At 35.2% G+C, this 25865-nt stretch overlaps 1 protein-coding gene across 16 annotated transcripts in view; it reads right to left on the bottom strand.

Moving 5' to 3' along the window:
* Window positions 1-25865, bottom strand: part of LOC145683702 (uncharacterized) — a 414104-nt gene that overhangs the window by 25228 nt on the left and 363011 nt on the right. For all 16 annotated transcript variants that reach the window (XM_081755116.1, XM_081755122.1, XM_081755125.1 and 13 more), the window contains 4 exons: window positions 25017-25430; window positions 15840-16304; window positions 13039-13107; window positions 6968-6997 (listed from right to left, as the gene is read on the bottom strand). In XM_081755116.1, coding sequence (XP_081611242.1) covers window positions 6968-6997; window positions 13039-13107; window positions 15840-16304; window positions 25017-25430 — 978 coding nt within the window. The remainder of the gene's footprint in view (window positions 1-6967; window positions 6998-13038; window positions 13108-15839; window positions 16305-25016; window positions 25431-25865) is intronic.

Here is a 25865-nt window from a genome sequence, read left to right as displayed (position 1 = left end):
CTTTTTTTATTTGGATATGTACAACAAGAGTTCTAAATACACATAAATTCACATGAATAGGCACATAATACTTATTAATGGGCATGGAAAAAGTACATATTAGGGGGCCTATCTTGTACAAGATAGCCTCCCAAATGCTAACCACTCCTTCTTGAAAACTATCAGGGTACAAACAACACTTTTTTTCGGTACAAACGGTACAAACTATTTGCTTTCGAATGGTGTATTCCAATCTTTTGTGCCGTGATACAGGGGGGTACCTTGGCGCCAAGATAGCCCCCCGCCCAAAATATCATCCCCTGTTTCTCAAAAAATATCAGGGTACAAACAAAACTTATTTCGGTACAAACGGTACAAACGATTTGCTTTCCAATGGCGTATTCCAATCTTTTGTGCTGTGATACGGGGGGGGCTATCTTGGCGCCAAGATAGCCCCCCGAACAAAATATCATTCCCTGTTTCTCGAAAACTATCAGGGTACAAAGAAAACTTTTTTCGGTACAAACGATTTGCTTTCGAATTGTGTATTTCAAATTTTTGTGCTGTGATACGGGGGGGCTATCTTGGCGCCAAGATAGCACCCCACCCAAAATATCATCCCCTGTTTCTCGAAAACTATCAGGATACAAACAAAACTTTTTTCGGTACAAACGGTACAAACGATTTGCTTTCCAATGGTGTATTCCAATCTTTTGTGCTGTGATACGGGGGGGCTATCTTGGCGCCAAGATAGCCCCCCGCCCAAAATACCATCCCCTGTTTCTCAAAAAATATCAGGGTACAAACAAAACTTTTTTCGGTACAAACGGTACAAACGATTTGCTTTCGAATGGTGTATTCCAAATTTTTGTGCTGTGATACGGGGGGCTATCTTGGCGCCAAGATAGCCCCCCACCCAAAATATCATCCCCCGTTTTTCTCGAAAACTGTCAGGGTACAAAGAAAACTTATTTCGGTACAAACGATTTGCTTTCGAATGGTGTATTCCAATTTTTGTGCTGTGATACGGAGGGGCTATCTTGGCGCCAAGATAGCCCCCCGCCCAAAATATCATCCCCTGTTTCTCGAAAACTATCAGGGTACAAACAAATTTTTTTGGTACAAACGGTACAAACGATTTGCTTTCGAATGGTGTATTTCAAATTTTTGTGCTGTGATACGGGGGGGGAAACCTTGGCGCCAAGATAGCCCCCCCAAATGTCATCCCATCTTTCTCGAAATCTATCAGGGTACAAATACAACTTTTTTCGGTAAAAACGGTACAAACGATTTGCTTCCGAATGGCGTATTCCAAATTTTTGTGCTGTGATACGGGGGCTATCTTTGCGCCAAGATAGCCCGCCCAAATGTCATCCCCTGTTTCTCGAAAACTATCAGGGTACAAACAAAACTTTTTTCGGTACAAACGGTACAAACGATTTGCTTTCGAATGGTGTATTCCAATCTTTTGTGCTGTGATACGGGGGGCTTTCTTGGTGCCAAGATAGCCCCCCGCCCAAAATATCATACCCTGTTTCTCAAAAAATATCAGGGTACAAACAAAACTTTTTTCGGTACAAACGGTACAAACGATTTACTTTCGAATGGTGTATTTCAATCTTTTGTGCTGTGATACGGGGGGGCTATCTTGGCGCCAAGATAGCCCCCGCCCAAAATATCATTCCCTGTTGCTCGAAAACTATCAGGGTACAAAGAAAACTTTTTTCGGTACAAACGATTTGCTTTCGAATGGTGTATTTCAAATTTTGTGCTGTGATACGGGGGGGGCTATCTTGGCGCCAAGATAGCCCCCCACCCAAAATATCATCCCCTGTTTCTCGAAAACTATCAGGGTACAAACAAAACTTTTTTCGGTACAGACGGTGCAAACGATTTGCTTTCGAATGGTGTATTCCAATTTTTTGTGCTGTGATACGGGGGGCTATCTTGGCGCCAAGATAGTCCCCCGCCTAAAATATCATCCCCTGTTTCTCGAAAACTATCAGGGTACAAACAGAACTTTTTTCGGTACAAACGGTACAAACGATTTGCTTTCGGATGGTGTATTTCAAATTTTTGTGTTGTGATACGGGGGGGCTATCTTGGCGCCAAGATAGCCCCCCCAAATGTCATCCCCTGTTTCTCGAAAACTATCAGGATACAAACAAAACTTTTTTTGGTACAAACGGTACAAACGATTTGCTTTCGAATGGTGTATTTCAAATTTTTGTGCTGTGATACGGGGGCGGCTACTTGGCGCCAAGATAGCCCCCCACCCAAAATATCATCCCCCGTTTTTTTTGAAAACTATCAGGATACAAAGAAAACTTTTTTCGGTACAAACGATTTGCTTTCGAATGGTGTATTCCAATTTTTTGTGCTGTGATACGGGGGGGCTATCTTGGCGCCAAGATAGCCCCCAGCCCAAAATATCATCCCCTGTTTCTCGAAAACTATCAGGGTACAAACAAATTTTTTTGGTACAAACGGTACAAACGATTTGCTTTCGGATAGTGTATTTCAAATTTTTGTGCTGTGATACGGGGGGGGCTATCTAGGCGCCAAGATAGCCCCCCCAAATGTCATCCCATGTTTCTCGAAATCTATCAGGGTACAAATACAACTTTTTTCGGTACAAACGTTACAAACGATTTGCTTCCGAATGGTGTATTCAAAATTTTTGTGCTGTGACACGGGGGGGCTATCTTTGCGCCAAGATAGCCCGCCCAAATGTCATCCCCTGTTTCTCGAAAACTATCAGGGTACAAACAAAACTTTTTTCGGTACAAACGGTACAAACGATTTGCTTTCGAATGGTGTATTCCAATTTTTTGTGCTGTGATACGGGGGGCTATCTTGGCGCCAAGATAGCCCCCCGCCCAAAATATCATCCCCTGTTTCTCGAAAACTATCAGGGTACAAACAAAACTTTTTTTGGTACAAACGGTACAAAAGATTTGCTTTCGAATGGTGTATTTGAAATTTTTGTGCTATGATACGGGGGGCTATCTTGGCGCCAAGATAGCCCCCCACCCAAAATATCATCCCCCGTTTTTTTGAAAACTATCAGGGTACAAAGAAAACTTTTTTCGGTACAAACGATTTGCTTTCGAATGGTGTATTCCAATTTTTTGTGCTGTGATACGGGGGGGCTATCTTGGCGCCAAGATAGCCCCCCGCCCAAAATATCATCCCCTGTTTCTCGAAAACTATCAGGGTACAAACAAATTTTTTTGGTACAAACGGTACAAACGATTTGCTTTCGGATGGTGTTTTTCAAATTTTTGTGCTGTGATACGGGGGGGGGGCTATCTTGGCGCCAAGATAGCCTCCCCAAATGTCATCCCATGTTTCTCGAAATCTATCAGGGTACAAATACAACTTTTTTCGGTACAAACGGTACAAACGATTTGCTTCCGAATGGTGTATTCCAAATTTTTGTGCTGTGATACGGGGGGGCTATCTTTGCGCCAAGATAGCCCGCCCAAATGTCATCCCCTGTTTCTCGAAAACTATCAGGGTACAAACAAAACTTTTTTCGGTACAAACGGTACAAACGATTTCTTTCGAATGGTGTATTCCAATCTTTTTTGCTGTGATACGGGGGGCTATCTTGGTGCCAAGATAGCCCCCCGCCCAAAATATCATCCCCTGTTTCACAAAAAATATCAGGGTACAAACAAAACTGTTTTCGGTACAAACGGTACAAACGATTTAGTTTCGAATGGTGTATTCCAAACTTTTGTGCTGTGATACGGGAGGCTATCTTGGCGCCAAGATAGCCCCCCGCCCAAAATATCATTCCCTGTTTCTCGAAAACTATCAGGGTACAATGAAAACTTTTTTCGGTACAAACGATTTGCTTTCGAATGGTGTATTTCAAATTTTTGTGCTGTGATACGGAAGGGCTATCTTGGCGCCAAGATAGCCCCCCGCCCAAAATATCATCCCCTGTTTCTCGAAAACTATCAGGGTACAAACAAAACTTTTTTCGGTACAGACGGTGCAAACGATTTGCTTTCGAATGGTGTATTGCAATTTTTTGTGCTCTGATACGGGGGGCTATCTTGGCGCCAAGATAGCATTCCACCCAAAATATCATCCCCTGTTTCTCGTAAACTATCAGGGTACAAACAAAACTTTTTCGGTACAAACGGTACAAACGATTTGCTTCGGAATGGTGTATTCCAAATTTTTGTGCTGTGATACGGGGGGGCTATCTTGGCGCCAAGATACCCCCCCCAAATGTCATCCCCTCTTTCTCAAAAACTATCAGGATACAAACAAAACTTTTTTCGGTACAAACGGTACAAACGATTTGCTTTCGAATGGTGTATTTCAAATTTTTGTGCTGTGATACGGGGGGCTATCTTGGCGACAAGATAGCCCCCCGCCCAAAATATCATCCCCTGTTTCTAAAAAAATATCAGTGTACAAACAAAACTTTTTTCGGTACAAACGGTACAAACGATTTACTTCCGAATGGTGTATTCCAAATTTTTGCGCTGTGATACGGGGAGGCTATCTGGGCGCCAAGATAGCCCCCCCCCTGATTGTCATCCCTGTTTCTCGAAAACTATCAGGGTACAAACAAAAGTTTTTTCGGTACAAACGGTACAAACGATTTGCTTTCGAATGGTGTATTTCAAATTTTTGTGCTGTGATACGGGGGGGCTATCTTGGCGCCAAGATAGCCCCCCCAGTCGACCTCTCAAGTAACCCTATAAGGAAAATGGTACAAACGAAATTTTTTTCGGTACAAACGGTACAAACGTAGTACAAGCGAATGACCTAGTCGTTGTTTCAATTTTCTAAAATGGTGGGGCTATCTTGCGATACGTGTCAAATTTCGTGAGAGAAGGGTCATGCCATGTTATAGAAGTTCATCAAATAAAGGGTTCAATCGTAAAAATAGTGAGAGATGGACAATGTAAACGGTGGTAGTTTCCTGCATTGTCAAAAGAAGCATGGAAAGAGTAGATCACGAATTTCCGAAGCCATCTTGAAGTAAACCATTTTGAAATCTGTGATATATTATTAAATATAGCAATTAATATATTTCATAAATATGTATATTAAGAGTCATGTAATATATCAATTAGAGCCAGCATGATCTCAAAAAGTCAATTATAAACTTTATTTATTATTATCTGTACTTATTTGGAAGATCTATCATCTTCATTATAGTTATTAACGATAACCTAGGACACTGATACTCGTAGGCCTATGTTGAAAGTTTGGATTATCAAGAGAACGTATGTAAATTAACATGTATACAAGAACAAATAACAGTGAAATTCGATATCCAAGTTGTAGATTATTATTTACTACATTACTTCCAACTTGCTTCGTATAACGCCGAATATAACCATTCCGGTCTGGAAGAACTTTTTTGTTCGCAAACAATATGGAGTTTATATTGCTACCTTTTGTTAAATTGGAATACAGTTATTACGTACTGTACTATTTTTTTCACAATTTGTTATACTTTTCACTCAAATTTCTTTGTCCACCTTCGTAAGCAATTGCAACTTGGGACGAGCACACCATGTGATATCTGGAGGAAAAGTAGTCTACTGGAGTTGAATACAGCAATAAAGTTGTGGCGGAAAATAACTTGTCGGGTGAGGTACCTTTCTCGAGTGTCTATAGTGTCGCATTTGGAACATGTGGTATGATGGTATCCAAGAGGATAAAACAGGCCATAATTCGCCAGCGATAAGTCATATGACAAAACGGACAGTAGCATTGCATTCCTGATCAAAACGCAGTCTTAACATATATGCCACATGGCTACCTTTCCACTTCAAAAAATTCACAATTTCAAAATGTTGGATTTTTAGATGGCGGCGGAAGTTCGTGATCTACTCTGCCCATGCTTATTTTGCCAATATGTGAAACTACCTTCGTTTCAATTGTCTATCTTTCACTATTTTTACGATTCAATAGTTTATTTGATGTATTTCTATAACTTAGCATAGCCCTTCTCCCACCAAACTTGACCTCCTCCCTCTCCGTTTCTTCAGGCGCTCAGTCGCTATAACTTTGCATATACACATATTTTCATATCCTCTATCAGGCGCACTATGTATCATCCCGCAACTCGAATCATCCATTTGGACCCTTTACTGTAATCTTGAAAACTACCACCTTGTTCCAGTAGTTAAAACTCAATCGTTTATTTATAATATGAGTTGCTCTTGACATTTTGAACTAATGCTTTATGTGCTATGAACTACATTATGATTATTCAAATTTTATCATTTAACATAAACATGTTTATAATGCTCATGAAAATATACCTCATTACAAAAGATAATTTTAAATGAATGTTTCAAACTTAATGTATAAATTCTGAAAAGTGCATTATACTTCTCCAGTTCTGGTGTGACTTCTTAAATAATCTTAGTTATTACCTATACTTAGTGTTAAAATTATGGCAATGTTATAAGATCTAAGCAATATAACTTTATATAATGAAACATTTTATATTTTTCCTTAAAAATGCAAGAATAATTAAAACTGAGGCACTGTTTTCTAGATTCGAAATATTACGCCAAAACTTGAAGAAAAACTAAAACTCTATTTAAATTCTTCTCAAAAAAATTCAAATTATGACCTAATCTTTAACTAATCTTAATTAAGTCATTTTGTAAAAAGAATAAATTTTATCAAATAATGTATAGGTTAGCATCGGAGAACTTGAATAAAATTCAGTTAAAATATGCATTGGTAATATAGCTTCACATTAGTTCACTATAGGAAACCAGACTTAAATTTATATTTTATTAAAAATTATACGATTTGAACTGCAAGAGACAAAACAATATGTGTAGTTATTCTGCATTTGTCAATATTGTTGTATTCAAAGGGAGACTTTACTTTAGTTTTAGAGTAGAGATCATACTATATTACCGAATGGATCTTAAGATTGACAAACTTTTAATAACTCTCAGGATTCCCAGATAGAAGAAGCAGATATACGTACCATATCCATCAGAGACGTCATTAGCTGAAGCTGTGAAGGTAACAAATTTGAATTTAAGATGAACAAAAGATGTTCTTAACATAACGTTGCTGCAATCACTAATTGCTATACTTTCTTTAAAATCATTTGTTTAACTGAAAATTATTGTGTGTTGAAGATTAAGGAAATACACTATTCTTTCAAACTAACTTAAGATTTGAAAGAGATAAAATAAATAATGTGAAACCATTCTTTTGTGATAACATAAGAACATATTATCCTGGAATAAAAAAATCTCTCATTTTATTCTACAACTTACAATAGACTTGAAAATGGTGTATCTGTTTAGTATATTTATATGTATCCATACTTAACACTACAGTACTCGCATGAAATTGTTGAAACATGAGTGCTAGCGCGGATTACGATTGTAGTCCACTTGATAAATACATATATCTTAGAGTTTATTCAATTGGTATTCTTTTACATTATTTTGTGGGTTTTCACAAGCAATAAAGAACTAATTTCGGTGCAAACATTTTGTTTTTTAATGCACAAAAAGGATTAGAAGCCAAAACTTTAGAATGCGTATGCAATTTACCAAATTTTTGTAAATATTCGTTTATTTTCTTGCTATTTGATTAAAAATTGAAATAAAAGAGGAAATTTGCATTTAAAAGTTTAAAAACTGTTATAAAAATAAAAAGAAGTTGTTAAATTGTTTGCAAGTTTAACTTTTACCCTTAAAAACAAGGTCAAAAGTAGGCAAAATTTTGGGTGTTTCAGTCATAAGAGTCAGTGCAAAGAGTGTGCTTGTAGTGAGAGCAGATTCACTTACTGTACATGAAACATCTTTTTCGGGTACTCTTGTTTCTTTGTCTTCCACAAAGAGGTTCGATAAGTTCCATAGCTCACAGATTGCAGGAAGTCTCTACGGTTGATCATAGCATCATTGTTATTTGCTTTGAAAACAATGAGAGCGTTTACTTCAGCAACGTTTTACACGTGGAAGAAGAGAGTGAGTGGCCATCTTTGCGAATTCCTGGCTGTATCACACTGGCGACACAATTTGTCCAATATGTCAACTCCAAATTTAGTGTTGTTCTATGGAGTAATAACGATGCAGTGTAGGTATGATGTTATGAAGCTGTGTTCGTGTATTTCTTGGGTGCACTGGATCATATAACATCTGGTAATTCTGCCCTTTCGAATGTAAAATTCTCCGTAAAACCTGTCTGCCTCGATAACACCATTCCGTTCTTCATCTTCTATTTCTTCCAAATCGTCACTACCATTTTCTTCAGAGACACTACTCGACAACATAGTCCTCTATTTCATCTTAGTGTTCTATATTCAAAACACTTTCTTTGTCACTTTCAGTTTCTGATAGCCACTGTCGTATCTGTTCTTGCTCTGACATTTTAAATTAACGTATATATCACATATATTTGAGTGAATAATGTGAAATAATACATTCAAAACGAGAAAAGTTAAAACGTTAGCTAGAAAACAAACTATCACGTCAGTACTCGCACGGATTACAATAGTAGTCCATGCGAAAATAACAATCCGTATAACATCAGTGCGTTGACTTTGGGTGCTATCAATCGACTAATGGTGTTCTAGAAATGGGGGAGGAAGGTAGACGACTGCTCAAGGTCACAAGTGCTGTCAACCCTCAGATACCGGAAAACTGAAACCCACTGGACTACAATAGTAATCCGCGCGAGCAGTGTAGTGTTAATTGTCGGCAACGTGTAACACTGAAGTAATTAGTTAGTTTAAATTGGTGTACTGTAAAGAAATTTATCGTAAATGTAGGATTTTTCCAGTAGATAACTATTAACATTGTTAGCAACCTTTAATTCTTTAAACTGGAGGTAAATTTAAACAGATTATATTTATACTTGTAAGGAATCATGTTCTGGTGTCACACGAAATGTGGAATGAGATTATGGTCAATCGGTTTGTGTTAGTGAATACGAAAATGTATAGGCAGGGAAAACCCTCGGTCTCAAACATTCCTTACTTATGGGGGGAAGTAGGGGCACTGAAGACAAAACATGTTGTGGATAATGAAACGAAATATGGCGGAAGTTCGATGAAAATATGCATAGATGCGCAGTTAAATATACACTACAGTCACTCCAAGTACCAGGTCGCCAAGTAATTGAATTATAACAGTCAGGGGTCCAGGTACCTACGTGGGTGACTGTACAATGCGGCATTACATTCGACAATACTCTAACAATGGAGGGCAGAGGCGTAGCATATAACGACAGAGCAGAAGGGCCGGCAAGCGTGGAGTAAAACGTAGGAGAAAAGTTCCATAGAAGGTACGAACACCAGAACTGGACATGATCAAGTACACATGTGGATACAAGAAAGGCAAAGGGACAAAGGCTCCCCACCTTCCTGAACTGTTCTTTCAATGTATACCGGTATACTGAACTTTACAGTGCATTCACACAGGGACGTATATTGTTGTCTTAGTTTTATGCCGTCATCACCATTATTATATACATATGAAAATGAATGCCTACACGTATACAACACTCCGTACACATTCAACGTTACGAAGAGAGAGGGTCCGGACCCTACGGAAAATCCCCTCCATAGCTCTTTTCCTTACATTTCTACTTAACGGTGTCGTCTAGAGGCTGTTTTATGTTTTATGGTTCATTACTTGATCATGTATTGTAATTGTACCATTCCTCTGAAGTCTTGCTTCTTCGTTTTCCTCAATTATATAGTCATTTTTACTTGTAGTACCCGCCACCTCCTCAGTAGTTACTTGCTACGCCTCTGCCCTCACTTGCCAGAGTATTGTCGAATAATGTTACATTGTAGTATATGTTTTGCATCTACGCATGTTGTTATCGAACTAGCTCCGTATTTTGCCCCATTATCCAAAAGGTGTTGTGTTGCCAGTGCCCCTACTCTTCCCCAATAAGTACGAAACGGTTGCCATCGACGGTTTCTCCCACCTATGGATTTTCGTGTTCACTAACAAAAATCGATTAACCATAGTCTCGTTCCACATTTCGTTTGACACCAGAAAAAGTTCCCTTTTTAGTGCAAATATATAAATATTTTATTTTTATATGAATCTGTAACAAATTATTAATTTAAAACTACATCTGTCATATTTCTTTTAAATTTCTATATGTTTATCATCCTATTTTAAATAATAAAATGTGCATCATCTACACTATTGTATTTCCTTAACTTTTAACGCAATATCCCCAACTAATAAAAGAAAGCAATTCGAAATAATCCTCTTTCTACTAATTTTAACGGAAGATTATACAGCTACAAAAAGATAATTTACTGTTTTGTTATTATAAAACGTACTCATATATTACCTTATGATATGCGTATTTACAAACATTTTACTAATAATTAGGGTTAAAGATTTCTAAATTAAATCACTAAGCAAATATATATTTGTCTACTAATAACTCTAGATGAAACTAACCTTAGTTAATTAAAATTTAGATGTTAGTGTTAAATTTAATACTAAATATGGTACTTTCCATTTACTTCCTTTCCAGTTAAATAAAGGTTTCCAATATAGATTTCATATTAATACAATAGATTTCTTAAATACTTGCTCAATATTTTAAAGAGTATTGAAAGAAACAAATTGTTTAATTGATTATGTACTCTTCTGGAATAATTAGTAAGAATGTAATCTTTAGGGAACTGCTTAAAAGCTTTAGAGGATGATATAGCAAATTGACTTATTAGTCTTCTCCTGCCACCACATGGTAGTGAAACAGATATTTTCTCCGAAATTCGATGTTGCCAAAAAATTCGAACTCGACGGCAACTCTCGGCGAGAATAGAAGAGTAAGGAAAAGCTTATCTTCTCCGTTACATTAATGGAATGTATTAAATGCTTTGGCGAAGAAAGAATATTCTGGAAACTCCGAGTGTTTGGTGTTGCTTTGTTATTTGACACTCTCAACCTGCTTTCAACAGAATACTTCTTCTTCTGTTGAGAAGGAACGACTCATACATACTGGTAAGTTGGTCAATATTTGTTGATTTCCCCCTTCTCTATATAGGAAAATCAAAGAAAAAACCCGCATGTGCAAGTCATTAATCATGGTGTAAAGGGGACCAAAACTATGGCAACATCATTGGACATACATTAAGTTACAATGTCACTAGCATCAGGATACTACTGATCGGACTGTTCCAATTACCACCCACTAAGGCCGTCTTGTTCTTACGGCCACAATACCACACTTTAATTTTAGAAATTTCATTCATTTTTTATGTACGTGTAACGTGCTGATAAATTACAAAACGATATACCTGATTACTAATATTTTTCTCACACCTGAAATTAATAATTTCTAACTCAAAGCACCGACCTAATTAGTTACTTTTGTTGCGGTTTATTGCATGTTAATGTAGCTTATCATGAGGCCACGGTTTTACATTTTGATTAAAGTGATGTTATATTTCTATCGTTTCTTAAATTTTTAAACAACAGGCTATCATACTAAAAGTTTTCTTACTGCGTAGGTACTTAAAAATCATTAAAATAGGCAAAAAAGATTATTGGAACTAAAATACAACATTTTTCTATAATAATTTTCTCGGTTTACAAAACTTAACCCTTATCCGGGCAAGACATTTTTGTAACTTAAACGGGCAACCGGGGCCTGTGAGGCCCAGTATATATTTTAAGTGCAGAATACACAAAATCAATGCCTATTGTCACTTACTGTTCAGACTAGTCTAGAATGTAGTCTAGAATGTACCGGTATATATTTTTGTCAAGTAGCGAAACTTCGGGTCACGCTTTTGTAAGCCAAGCAGAATAGCAAATCCGGTCCAGACATTTTTGTAACGTAAACGGGCAACCGGGGCCTGTCAAGCCCAGTATATATTTTAAGTGCAGAACACTCAAAATTCAATGTCTGTTGCCGGATACTGTTCCGACTAAAGGTTACAATAGTCACGTGTTCAATATATAATTATGTGACAATTTGATCTAATATTTGACAGGAATTTCACTAAAGTTATACGGGGCCTCCTAGGCCCCGGTTGCCCGGTTACGTCAGGAAAAGATTTTAAAATTAAAAAAAAAAACATTAGCTTTACCAACTCGATATGTTCATGATTTTAACTTCGACGAAAGGCAGAAGAATTCAGTATTTTATGTCTTCGAAATATGTATGGTTATTGAGAAATTTTAGAAAAATGAAGCTACTGGGTCTGGGAGGCCCCGGTTAACCGGATAAGGGTTAATCCAATATTTCTTGTTACATGATATTTATACTACAAAACAGCAATAAATTTGTGAAAGCAAAATTATAAATCAAATAATACAGGGTGTCCCACATAAAAGCGTTATGACTCACGCACGAGAATCATTTAACTCTTTATCACCGACAATGAACTAATTAACAATGAAAATATAACATTAACGTTCAAAAGTTACCTTTTTATAAGAGATGGGAAACGTAGTGACCATAGACATTCAGGTATCGCCGACCTCGATTGATGAAGTTACCGGCAACACGGTGTATTTCTGCAGGCGTGGTGTTGTTAATTTCCCTAGTAATGTTCCGTTAAGATCGTCTATTGAGTGAGAATTGCCATCATAAAATTTCAATTCGCTCTTCTAATGCAAACTGTCCTATTTCTGTAACTAATGTTCCTTGTTATCACAGACACTGGTTCAACACATAACACATTGCTAGAAGACGTCAATACTAACTTCTGACAGCAATTGACACACGAACACAGTGCTGCACTCTACTTTCAAATAACCCGGGTTCGATTTCGGGCGGGAGCTCATGTGGTTCGGATTCCACGTTAATCGGTAGGTCCACATCTCATATAGCCTAGCTGCTGAACGGGACGATAAACTCAAAATCAACTCAACTCAACTACTTTCAAATAAAATGCAGTGTAGACAACTTTTGAGACAGTGTTGTGACGCCACATGCAATTTAACTAGAGATGATTATTCAATACGTGAGGTGTACCAATTTTATGTGAAACACTCTGTACTAATAACAATAATAATAAAAATAATGAAGAAATTTAACACAATATTTTAAAATTCTGACCTCCAGATCCTCCAAAAATACTTGAGGAACTCAAAGCACCAGCACCAGCTCCAGCAAGTGCTCCTCCACCTAATCAAATAACATTTTCACATGAAATTTACATTATGTGAGTTATTTAGATATGTAGAGATATGAAATACATTTAGAGGAGAATTCAAACCCTTGATGGATTTACTTAATAGGGTACTATAAGTTATTATTATTATTCAATGATGCCAATCTGAGCATTATGAAATGAATAATTTATTATTACAGTATCTAAATACTGTAATAAAAGTTAAACTTGATACAAGAAGTGTTACTTAATAACATTATGTAAATAACATAGGAAACGTATCATTAAATCTATAACGCCAGCTTATTGACACTGAATATCCCAGAAATTTACACAAAATTTGTCAATATTAAAGGTATAGAGGTCTTAACGAACTTTAAGATATATGTAAATTTGATAGCTATTGTTTTTTTTTAAAAAAGTTGATTAAAGATGAAATTAAATTAAATATACTGAAGTACACAAAACCTATTGGTATCTCAGTTTTGTTAAGTGATCGCAACTAGGTTGATTTCGGTTATAGTAAAAGGATAATTTCCCTTCGTAGGGTGAGGAATCAATATTTGGAAACAGTTTCCCGCAACCTAAAAACTTTTTTCTCTGATACTTGTTGAAATACGAAGTCCTTCTATAAGATTTCATACATAGAATAAGTTGGGGCTTCAAAAATGTTATCGACAAAGATAGTAAAAAAAACTACTGGAAAAATAGTCTTCGCATACTATTAAACGTGCATCAACAATCAAATTTACAGGCGCTCGATATATTCTCCGTGTTGCTCTTCATTTTTCTTCAATTTTTGGCAGTAGTTGAATGTTGTTAGTGAGACTGTTTTCATTGAATTCGGCGATGGAAAGTTGTACAAAATGTATAAAGGAAAAAGTACTTTGAAACACGGTTTCTTCGAGGAATTCCGTGAGGATGAAAAAATGTTGTTTCTGTGATTATGAACCATGGGATTCTCAAGATTTAGAACATTTTTTGACGCGGTAACTTAATGTCATGTTAACTTCTTATTGTAACAAAAATTGACACGAGCTTATCACTGGTGCAAGATATCCCCTATTCTATCCAAGGCAATGTCAGTTTATAGAGAAAATGGCATGTTCATGGTTTTTCTTAAAGTTCTTCCGTTTCCACACACATTATTCTTCCAACAGTTACTTTATACTTATTCATTTCTTGATCAAATGCCTGCTTTTGTCTACAACTTATGAGCGTTAAACTAGAAACGTTTTTGTGAAGCACATATTTCTGTGCAACACATATTTGTAGCCACATTCTAATTGTCTAAAGTAATGTACACATGAATCTCTTAAGGACCACTAGTCATTTTATGTCCAGGTGGGTCGTAACCGACTCAAGAACTATTTACGATATTTCATGTTTTAGGGTTTGCAACAACGAAGAATCACCGGAGTGTTGCTAAAAATAAGAAACCTGAGTCCATAAAATTTTATTTTACAGTGCATGTAAAAAAGTTTCAATGTAAGTTTTATTCTCATCATAGATCATATATTACATTCAATTGTTTATTTATAATCACAAAACATGAGACGTTAATACTGACATAACAGCATTTACTATATCTTTATACGTTTTTCAAAATTGAAAATTGTTTTTGCAGTGGATCGCTAACGATGAAAGTTGAAGGGAATGGAAATTGATTCCAAATTGAGAATATTGTATTTCATATTTTGTATCTTTTAGTGTTCTGTCCATAAGTTGTGATATATCATGTTCAGTAGGGGTGTACGCAAGGAGAAAAGGTTCTCTTTCAAAATTACCGACGTTATTTTGTACATTTCGTCTAATTTGAAGGATATTTTATATGTTTTATACACAATTTGACATTTTGATATTGAATCTTCCAAAACTTTGGAACCTTGTCTGAGTCTAGCCATTTTCCCCGTTCAAATAATATTTATTACTGTTAAAAAGGACACCTTAAAGTTTAGATATCCTCAATGCAAATTTCTTGGAGTAAGGTTAAATTGCTTTTCGATATTTTTTAACACTGGTAAATTATTAAACGGTCTCGCACATCGTGATACGAATGGAACTGAGACTGTTAGGACAAAACAATGTCCCATTCCCACAGAAAAAAAAATGATGAACAATAGAATATATGAATATGAATCCTGGCCGGCTTATTGTGGTTACTTGGAAAGATAATCGTCTAATAAGTATTACGTCAAATTACACTGACGTGGAACCTTTACACAAAATGAGTAGACACTCTTTGCAAGATAAACAAAATATCACAGCGCAATAACCCCATGCCTTTCACGAGTATAACCGCAATAATAATATAATTTTAAGTGACAATAGTTAACAGATGAATAGATGTGTGCTTTTATATTTATGAAAATCTTCTCTATAAGCAGGGACACAACAATTAATATAGTTTAACATAATGTAACGACGTTATGTTGCAGTTCAGTAGGGGAAAACTGGTAACATAACTTGGTTTTATTATACAAAGGTCGGAAGTAGATATTCTTCACTTGACGTTTCACCTGAAACTCGAAGAATCAAAGACTAGATTCGTATCATAGAAGATACGTATAACTTGATATTGTCATTAGTCATTCAAGAGGCTTAGAAATACTGTTTTGTATATTATTTTACCTACAAATATTTCACAGAATCATTACAATTTTGTGACAAACCATATAATCTTCTGATTGTATCTCATCATTTTACTTTAGTACATAGTATATGTGGAAAATATCTGGAAACATACCTGCGCCAGCACTGCCAGCTCCCATACCATAAGCTCCAGCACTACCATAGCCACCTCTTCCATCACCATAAGCACTAGATGCAGCTCCGCTCATTGCACTACCTGATCCATAACCGTTTCCACCAGCAGCGCTAGCTCCTGCGCCAGCTAGAGCTCCGCTCATTGCACCACCTGATCCGTAACCGCTTCCACCAGCAGAACCAGCTCCTGCGCCAGCTAGAGCTCCGCTCATTGCACCACCTGATCCATAACCACTTCCACCAGCAGAACCAGCTCCTGCGCCAGCTAGAGCTCCGCTCATTGCACCACCATATCCATAACCTGCACCACCAGAAGCACCAGCAACACTTCCAGCAGATACACCACCAACACCTCCACTACCTCTGAACCCAGCAGTACCTGGAACTGTAGCATCACCGCCACCTTTGCCGTTAACAGTAGCAGCTGACTGTGCAACTGCAGTTCCTGAAAACCAAAATGGATATATCTTTGAGTTTGGTTTGATATGTACAAATTATTTTCTAACAAAATACTTGATTTGATTATAAATTCTATATGGTAATCACTATATTCAATTTGTGTATAATCAAGTTAGTTTTATTCATATTTGTTCCTTAACAGTTATTTTTCTTTTTCTTCTACAACGCTTAACTCTTCTTCTAATGCGAGTGTTATTAACAAGAATAAACTAAACATGCGAAATGCAAGAAACTCTCAGTATTGTCTCAGCGGGATAAAAACTGACATATTAAAAATAAACAAAATTTACCATTTTTCTTTTGCTTGCTTTTATAAGTGAAAGGAGATAATGAAATGCAACTTTCCATAATCATAAATAATGTTATTCTACAACAGAAAATATGAACCTGAAGAATTTTCAGTGTTACAAGAGTAACAATTCCTCCAAAATCTAAGTTACGCAGAGAGTAGAGGAACGATCTCAACTGCATATGATTACGAATCATATTGTCTTGGTATTCTGTTAATTATGTTTAAAATAATAGTTGTATTTAGTTTGTAACAAACACATTTGATTCCTACACAGAATACATTTGATTTCTTTCCTCTAGTCGCTGCTTTAACTTAGATTTTCGGGGAAGAGTTTATCCGGCAACGCTGTAATTTCTATCAATAACAACACTGAAAATTCTTCAAGTTCATATTTTCTGTTGTAGAATAACATTATTTATGATTGTAGGAAGTTGCATTTCACTATTTAATTTGTCTTATGAAAAACAAGCAAAATAATAATGGTAAATTTTGTATTATTTTAGTGTCAGGCTCGCTCCAATGAAAGAGTTCAAATGAATTTTAAAAAAGTTCATTACATAAACAGAATTAGATGTAAACTTCATTCTCTACGTAATGACGAATATATATGTTCTAAACAATAGAATGTACACAGAACTGTATAGTACTTACTTCGGTTACTTTTTAAATTATATATAGCATTTTCTACATGTGTTCTGTATTTCTATTAGTGTGGAATATCTAACATTAAATTTAGAAGTATTTCACTACTTTTGAAAGCATTTTCAGTCTTTACCTTCACCGTTCCTTAAATTCATATATTTTTAGTGAAAATATAAAGCAGTATATGGTTTATACATAATATAAAAGATAGTTTAATTGGATTATATTATCTGGACTATATTTTAAATTATTTATCTTGTTACAATTATATTCTAACAGCTTAAATTCTTGCAAATTGTAGATTCTAACTAATTGTAGATTCAATACTAACACTATTCAACCCCTATTAACATATAACCATCGCAGTAAAATAAGAATTTCATTGATAGATCATACCAATTGTTTGTAACAATTATACCGCTAATCAATATATTAAAACTAATTAACAATTCATTTTAATATTATACATAATATTAAACTACCTGTACCACAAGGAACGCGAGATCCATTTATTGTCTTCCTTCGGTTATTTTTTAACATCTTGCCTTAACAATTAATTCATATACAATGAATCCAAACACTACATGTTTATATCAGTATCGTAAAATGTTATTAAAAATAGACAAGAGACTTTATTACACGATTTGTGGCTTAATTTACATAATATATTTCAATAATATAACTATAATATTTGGTTACTTCATTCAAGACTAATAATACGCTCCCATGATCCTGTAAATATTAATTGTGCAAGTAGGTCAACTTCCGAAAAAAATGTTCTGTAATGAGTTTCTGCATCAATGTCGTAAACCTAAATAAACAGCATGAAATTTGTTGTATATATATTTAAAGAAATAAAACATAACTATTTCTTTGTTATCAACCAGTAAAAAAGAACAGCTGAATTTGCAAATATATATGTGTAACTTTCTGCTATGAAATCAAGTGTTACCGTGTAATACTCTAACCTACATATTATAGTAGTACTATTGATGCTATTTTAAATTATTAACTTACATATTATACTAAAATACTACTATTTATATTATTATTGATATTGGTAGTGAGATATCATGTAATACTCTAACTTACATATTATACCAGTAATATTGATACTATTTTAAATTATTAGGTGATATTTCTAATTACTAGTTTATTCTAGTGCATTAATGATAACATTTGCATATATTTATATATGATGTTTTCGATTGTTTTTTACAAACTTCTGAGGATGCTCAAAGGTATTCAAAGAAACACTTTTGTATAAAAGACTTACGTCTAACATCTTAGGTCTTAGCAATTACGTGCCTATATATATATTCGCATACAGCACTCTAAAGACTGAGACCTAAACGTCATGAATTCTGTACCAAACGTTGTTTACAAATTTCCAGCTAGGGTAACTTATATGAAAAGAGTGAAGTTAATATTCTGTTAAGACTCTGGTCCAGTTTCATAAGTTTTCAATTTTTTTTCTATTCCAAGAAAATATAAATAAAAAAGAAAATTATATTATGTATTCTAGACAGGTTTTCCGTAAAAGTAAAGGGACAGGTTTTCCGCACAATAAGGTTTGCTGATGACATAGAACTGACAACGGAAAACAAAAGGGATTTGCAGGAAGCATTTTCAAACTTGAACAACCAACTAAAAAATCGTGTAAAATGAAGATAAATGAGAAGAAAACCAAAGTGATAAAATGCACAGGAGGAGGACAGAAAGGTGCAAAAGTATGGCTAGATGAAGAAAAAACGGAACACGTCAAGACGTTCAACTATTTAGGAAGTCTAATATCGTCGGACAAAAGAAGTGAGAAAGACGTAAGTTCAAGAAGAGCGCAGGCTAAAAATGTATTCAATAGAAAAAGAGAATTGCTAACACCAAGAAATGTGTCGTTGGACATTCGAAGACGATTTATTAAGACCATGGTATGGAGCGTGGCGCTTTACAGATCAGAGACGTGGACATTGAGAAAATCTGAAATATCCAAGCTGAAAGTATTTGAAATGTGGTGTTGACGCAGAATGTTGCCCATATCATGGACCGAAAAGAAAAGAAATGACGACGTATTAAAAGAAGCTAATGAAGAATGCCAGATCATGAAGATAATAGGAAAAATACGAAACAACGTGCATGGTCATCTTATTCCGCACTCCGATTGGATCATCGTGTTGTTAGTAGAAAATTCATAAGGAAAACCTGGAAGAGGAAGATCAAAGACAGAATATCTAGTACCAGTTATGAAGAAGTGACCTTATCAGAGCATGAAAAGCTCTCTCAAGGAAAAGAAACGATTTAAAATTCCCATGTTGCCCACTAACGTATGATTGAGAAGATAAATAATATATAACTTGAACGATGCACTCGAATCCGTCATAAGTGTTCACTACCATCAGTACAGATAGTGGCAGCATGAAACTTGAAAGGTTGTATACTACTACATTTTATGTGTGAATCGATAGCTATAAATATATAGATGCAAAGAAGTGTAACTTTTTGGATGGACCAGAGTGAGGTAGTAACATTTGTTGTGCGAAAGGTAAAGCCACAATTGGTCATAGTTGAAAAACCAGATAGTTGATGAACTTTTGCTCTGATGGAAAAATTCTAACTGATTACCCTAAGCCAAGTGGATCTGAAGCAGTAGGTTTAACTCTTTGTGTCAGGAAAAACGGAAAAGCTCGACGACTACCAGTCTGGCGTTGCCAAGTGAGCTCGATATCTCAAGTAAGAGTGCTTTGTTGTCTTCATAAGTTTGACGAAAGCATCTGGTTCTGAACGCAGCTTAACTTCAAATGCTGGAGGAAACGTGTTTGAAACTCTTAGAAAATCAGATACATCTGATCTCCCGATATCTTATTTTTTTCGAAACACTCATAGGGATAAACAGTACTTACAAGGGACATCACCCAATTGTCCGGCTCCGATTTCAATGATTTTTTTATTGCTGATAGAGAACAAATGTTCATTACTTGTGATCACAGAATTTTTTTGCCATGGTGCATATTTTCTATTTTTTAAATAATTTTTAAAAGTTGTGATGTGATTAATAGAGATTACTGCAGAAGTTCCTTACTACCCTTTGTAAACGAAGTGTTAATGAAAAAGCAACCATGTAGATACATATGAGGCCTAGGGAGAAGTCGTCTGGTACGTATGACCTTGACGGCAGCCATCTTGAAATCCACCATTTTGAATTAAAATCAAGTTTTTTAAATGGGAATACCCTAATATGATACATAATTTCGGGCTAGAATTTAATCAGGAAGACAATGGTGAAGTTAGTTTTAAGATACGCCCATTTGGGGAAAAGTTATAGGCATATTAATTGTTTATACTTACTATGTGCCTAAGTCCCTTACCTCCGCTACTAACAGGCGTATTAATGATAATAAGTGGATAAAGTTTTCGGTAATACATATTAAGCCTAGATGGAAGTGATACGATAAGGGTATCATTGACGGCAGTCATCTTGAAATCCACCATTTTGAATTAAAATGAAGTTTTGAAAAATGAAAACCATAGCATGTGGCACCTAATTTTAATAGTAAATTTTCTCCAAAAGCCAATGGTACGCTTATTTTCGTTCTATAGTTAACCAGTATGAATTTAGGACTCTTCTAATGTGCACCAAATGTACATTATTCGACCTTTCAAATTGGCAACACTCCTAATTTTCACAAGATTCCAACTGCCACTTTGCAATTGTTGCCTGGCTCATGTTTTCTAAATTTATTACATTTTTTTTTAAAAGTTGCGATTTGTCAGTTCATGAACAGTGTTGAATGAATAATGGGATAAGCATCCAGCAATCTTTCTGAATTTTGAAGACTTGACATGTAATTATTAATTTCCTAGGCAATGTGATTATGTATTTCCTATACCTGCCCTTCAAAAACTCGTTTACTGACATGAATCATCGCACAACGAAACAACTCCAACTTTGCACTCAAGTAATACCGAAGACGTAGCTTGTAATGGTTTTATTAGACGAGACGAGAAATCAAATGAAAATTCACTTCAAAAAAGAAAACGAAATATAATTGTTGTGTAAATCAATGGTCTTTTGTTTTGTTTTATATTTATTTATTTTCTATGGCAATATTTAAGCTAGTCATTCGTTTTGTTGTCAATTGTTGTCAATGGTTCATGTTTGTAAAATTTATAATCAGTATTGATCGGGAACTCGATTAAGTTACCCTCTTAAACAAGTTACCTGTTTTAATATTTTTTTCATGGTACAAACAGCGTGGTAGGAAAAGTCATGTTATGTCTCTTTGATATTTTCTATCATTGCTGCTGTTCCTTTAAAGTTGTATTTATTAAAAACATTTTATTGTTTGTCGTTTGCGCAACATGTAGGCTACATTTCCTGATAATTTTGTGTTAGTAAAATACCAATTTGTTATAATTTCATTTGTATTTCTTTACGTCACATAGGTCCATAAGTTTCTCATGTACTCTGGGTTAAAATAAATAATTACACTGCCTAGGAAATTAATAAATACGTGGCAAGTCTTCAAAATTCAGAAAGATGGCTGGATGCTTATCTCAACACTATTCATGAACTGACAAATCGCAATACCCTTATCGTATCACTTCCATCTAGGCTTAATATGTATTACCGAAAACTTTATCAACTTATTATCATTAATACGCGGGTTAGAAGCGGAGGTAAGGGACTTAGGCACATAGTAAGTATAAAAAATTAATATGCCTATAACTTTTCCTCAAATAGGCGTATCTTAAAACTAACTTCACCATTGTCTTCCTGATTAAATTCGAGCCCGAAATTATGTATCATATTAGGGTATTCCCATTTAAAAAACTTGATTTTAATTCAAAATGGTGGATTTCAAGATGGCTGCCGTCAAGGTCATACTTACCAGACGACTTCCCCCTAGGCCTCATATGTATCTACATGGTTGTTTTTTCTTTAACACTTAGTTTACAAAGGGTAGTAAGGGACTTCTGCAGTAATCTCTATTAACCACATCACAACATTTAAAAATTATTAAAAAATAGAAAACATGCACCATGGCAAAAATTTCTGTCATCACAAGTACTGAATACACGTCCTCTATCAGCAATAAAAATTTCATTGAAATCGGAGCCGGACAATTGGGTGATGTCCCTTATTAGCAAAGGCCCAAGTGCCAAAGTATGTCTTAAAGTATTGGAGTTCTGAACATAACATGCTCCTTTGTAAACTTATGACTCAATAGTCATGATGAAGTGTTTCGAATAATGATAACAATTATCCAATCTGTACTCAAGAAAGTTGGAGGAGAGATGTCCCATAGTGTATCAAACAAACGTTGTCACCAAATATTCCATTCGTTTTAGCAGTCCTTCTGCAGCAACACAACGGAAATTTTTGTAGCTCTAGAACAAACTCGAATACAGTACAAGAATATAAGAATCAGAGATAAAGTAAGGGTTTTGTTCTATAGTATTATTACGTACTCCAAACTACGACTCGTTTCCTCCCCTTGCGATGTATCAACAAAGAAGTGACATTTGCAACACAGAAGTTGTTCACCTCAAAGTACACTAACTTCGCTAAAATGTGATCTACGTACAAATTATTGAATGAACGTTACTTTTAATGTTAGAAAGCTGCTGCATTAACTTGATGCTTACAGCAAATGAGCAACATAAATATTGCGAACACTTGATTGTAATACTTTATATACTCTTATCACATTAACGTGTAACATTCATTTATTTTTGTATGAAATGTGCTGAATTTATAAGACTAGCATGTTCTCAAAGTCAACAATAAACATATTATTAAATGTTCATAATAATGTTTTATATAACGTGAATCAAAACCTTAAACCTAATGGTGATACCTGGTTGTATTTATTTCTTGACACTAGGTCAAAAATAAAGGATAATATTGTCGTATTTCTCATAAAAATGATTATTGCATATAAAGCATTTGCTGTATACTAATGTTAGAATAAATTTAATTTTCAGTAATAAAATTATATTAAAACTTTGCTACTGTTCCATACTTTTGAAAGTTGTTAATATGAACAGTTTTATCATAATATTTAATATTACTTTTATTTACAGCATAACACTAAATAATTACTTTAGAATTTTCTTAAAAGTAACTTTAGGGAGATTTCGTTAAGTAGCAAAATTTGTTACTGTTTATTTTAAGCATGCAAAAATAGCTTAAGTATTTTGATTTATATAACATGCATTAGTACAGATTTATACAAGGTTTAACAATAAAGTTGTAGGACTGACGCTAGTACTCTGTTACTACTATTCAGAGAAAATTGTTCAACATGTAACTTTAACTTTACGGTATTATTCATTTGAAGATATTTGAATGAAAATCATCTGTATCTTTCTAAACATCGCTTGTAAAGACTGCTCCATTCTCATGAATTTATACATGTATAAAAGGGAGATCTTTAAATTTTGTTGTGAGTTAAAGAAATCTGCAACAGTGACTTATGAGTTTATCAAAATTGATTATTGCAAGTATGTAATAATTTTAGGCCTTATCTTTGACGTTACGCTTCATTTCGTAATGAACGTGAAAGCGTTTCAAATTATTTCAAAAGAAGACGTTCGTCTAAATGTCGTTTAGAAAATTAACATTATGTCCTCGACCTGCTGCTGTAACACCGTGCCCATGATGCATATGATGCATATCGACTGTAAAATGATTAAGCAAATAATGAAAACTCTGGAAAAGGATAATTTATGTTCGGTTTTTATCTCATTGTTTGATTGAGAAGCAAAAAGCTCAGCGTAACAGACTTGATTAACAAGAAAATTCCGGAGAGAGCATTCGTCTATTAAGAAACTAAGCGTGCTACTTGAAAAACTATTTCACGCAAATTACATCAAGCTAATAAAATTCCTGTGCGGTTGAGATCTTTTGAGAGATTCAGCTTGAAAGTTTAAATGAAAAAATGAGTATATGCGCATTTAAACGCGTTAAGTACAACATTATTAGCAAGGAATATTGAAATATGAATTGAAATCTATAAGAAGTAATAGAAAAAAAAGTTTTGCAATAACTAATGGATTTGTTAATTAATCATTATATTGTTCACAATAATGATAGGTAAGAGATGAAAATTGATTACTATTGTTCTTCCTTTGTATGAAGAATTGACGAAGACAAAAGACTTTCTTGCACCATGAGCATTTTATATATGCAATTGCGTTGCATCAATCAAGGGAACAGCATAATCAAAACGAAAAGCAAATTTTATATATGCATTTTGTCGCCGACCGCTTACTATTTGTCAACAACACCTAGATTGGAGGGACGGATGATAAAACAAAGCCATCAACAACTCAGAAAAATATTCAGAAAGCAAGAAACATGGAAACATTGTCTTTTGCCTAGAGGGTTGTTAGGTAGAGAGTTGAGGCAGTTATTCGTAAAGGACAGCAGTAAGCTATCGCAAGACACTATTTCGCCTGTGATGTATCATACCTCAATACAGATTAAGAATACTCCTTACGCACGGTTAGTGTGTCTGTGACAGAGAGAGTTTGCATATTTTAAAAGACACTGGACAAATGACAAGCAATAATGATGTTTATTTGTAAATTCGATAAAAATTCGTCTGCAACACTGCTGTATAAAACAGAGCGGGTTTATTTCGGAGGGGTCTTGTGTGACCGAGCTCATAGCTGCTTCGTCAGTGCTACTTTGAATAGGGATAAAGTACTAGCATCAGTCCTGGAACTTTATAGTCAAATGTTGTGAATATTAAAATTTGAAACCTCTTTGATCAACTCCATAAGGCGATGCACTGCGTGGAGCAGACATGAAACGCAGCCCTTTGGGCTCGTTATGTGTGTAAAATTGTTGGCTTCGTCTTCCTCCAGATGCCGCTGCTGCTGCGGCTTTACCTTTCTCTTTACCACCTTCATCACTACCCTCATTGCCATTCCCGGTAAAGCCTGTCCCAATTGCTGTTGCTGCAGTTCCTCCACTACTACTTCGTCTTCTATTTCCCTTAACTGCAGCTGCGGATGCATCACTAGCTTTAGGATTTCCATTTTCATCTTTTCCAGCTGAAGGTCCTCCCTCAGCAGATGCGCCATCTGGTTTTCCATTTTCACCACCACCATCTTCTCCTCCCTCACCGTCCTTTCCCTCTGCAGCCGAAGTAGATGACGCACTTCTAGAGGGACCTGAAACAAATTAATTGGTTTGATTTTTATTTCTTGTTGTTTAACTTTCAACTTGGTTTACATACTGGCACAAACATAGGCGTTCCATCATGAATACGAAGAATTCTGATAGTTCTCTAAAAACGTATTAACCTCTAAAAGCGATTCAGGAAGAACTGGGAACACCAACATTTTTCTTCTCTTTTCTACTCCCTACAAATCAGAGTAAACAAATCGGATAACCTTCAGATTTATTTAAACAAATATTGCTGTAACTTCAAAATAAGTTTAACAAATAAGTAACAAGAAAATGTAATAAACTCTGAAATATAGAAAGATCCGATAGTTTAATAAAAGGATGTGTTCTTCACATTCAGGAAAGACTGATAACCAATCACGATTCCTATTTTTACTATTTGCTCTAAATACCAGAATAACAAGTAAAATCCCTTCAGA

This window comes from Thermobia domestica, chromosome 4 (genome assembly GCF_964235325.1).
Source record: "Thermobia domestica chromosome 4, izTheDome1.hap1.1, whole genome shotgun sequence".
Classification (NCBI taxonomy): domain Eukaryota; kingdom Metazoa; phylum Arthropoda; class Insecta; order Zygentoma; family Lepismatidae; genus Thermobia; species Thermobia domestica.
Note: the sequence above shows the minus strand (reverse complement) of the source record. Positions and strands in the feature narration are given on the sequence as shown.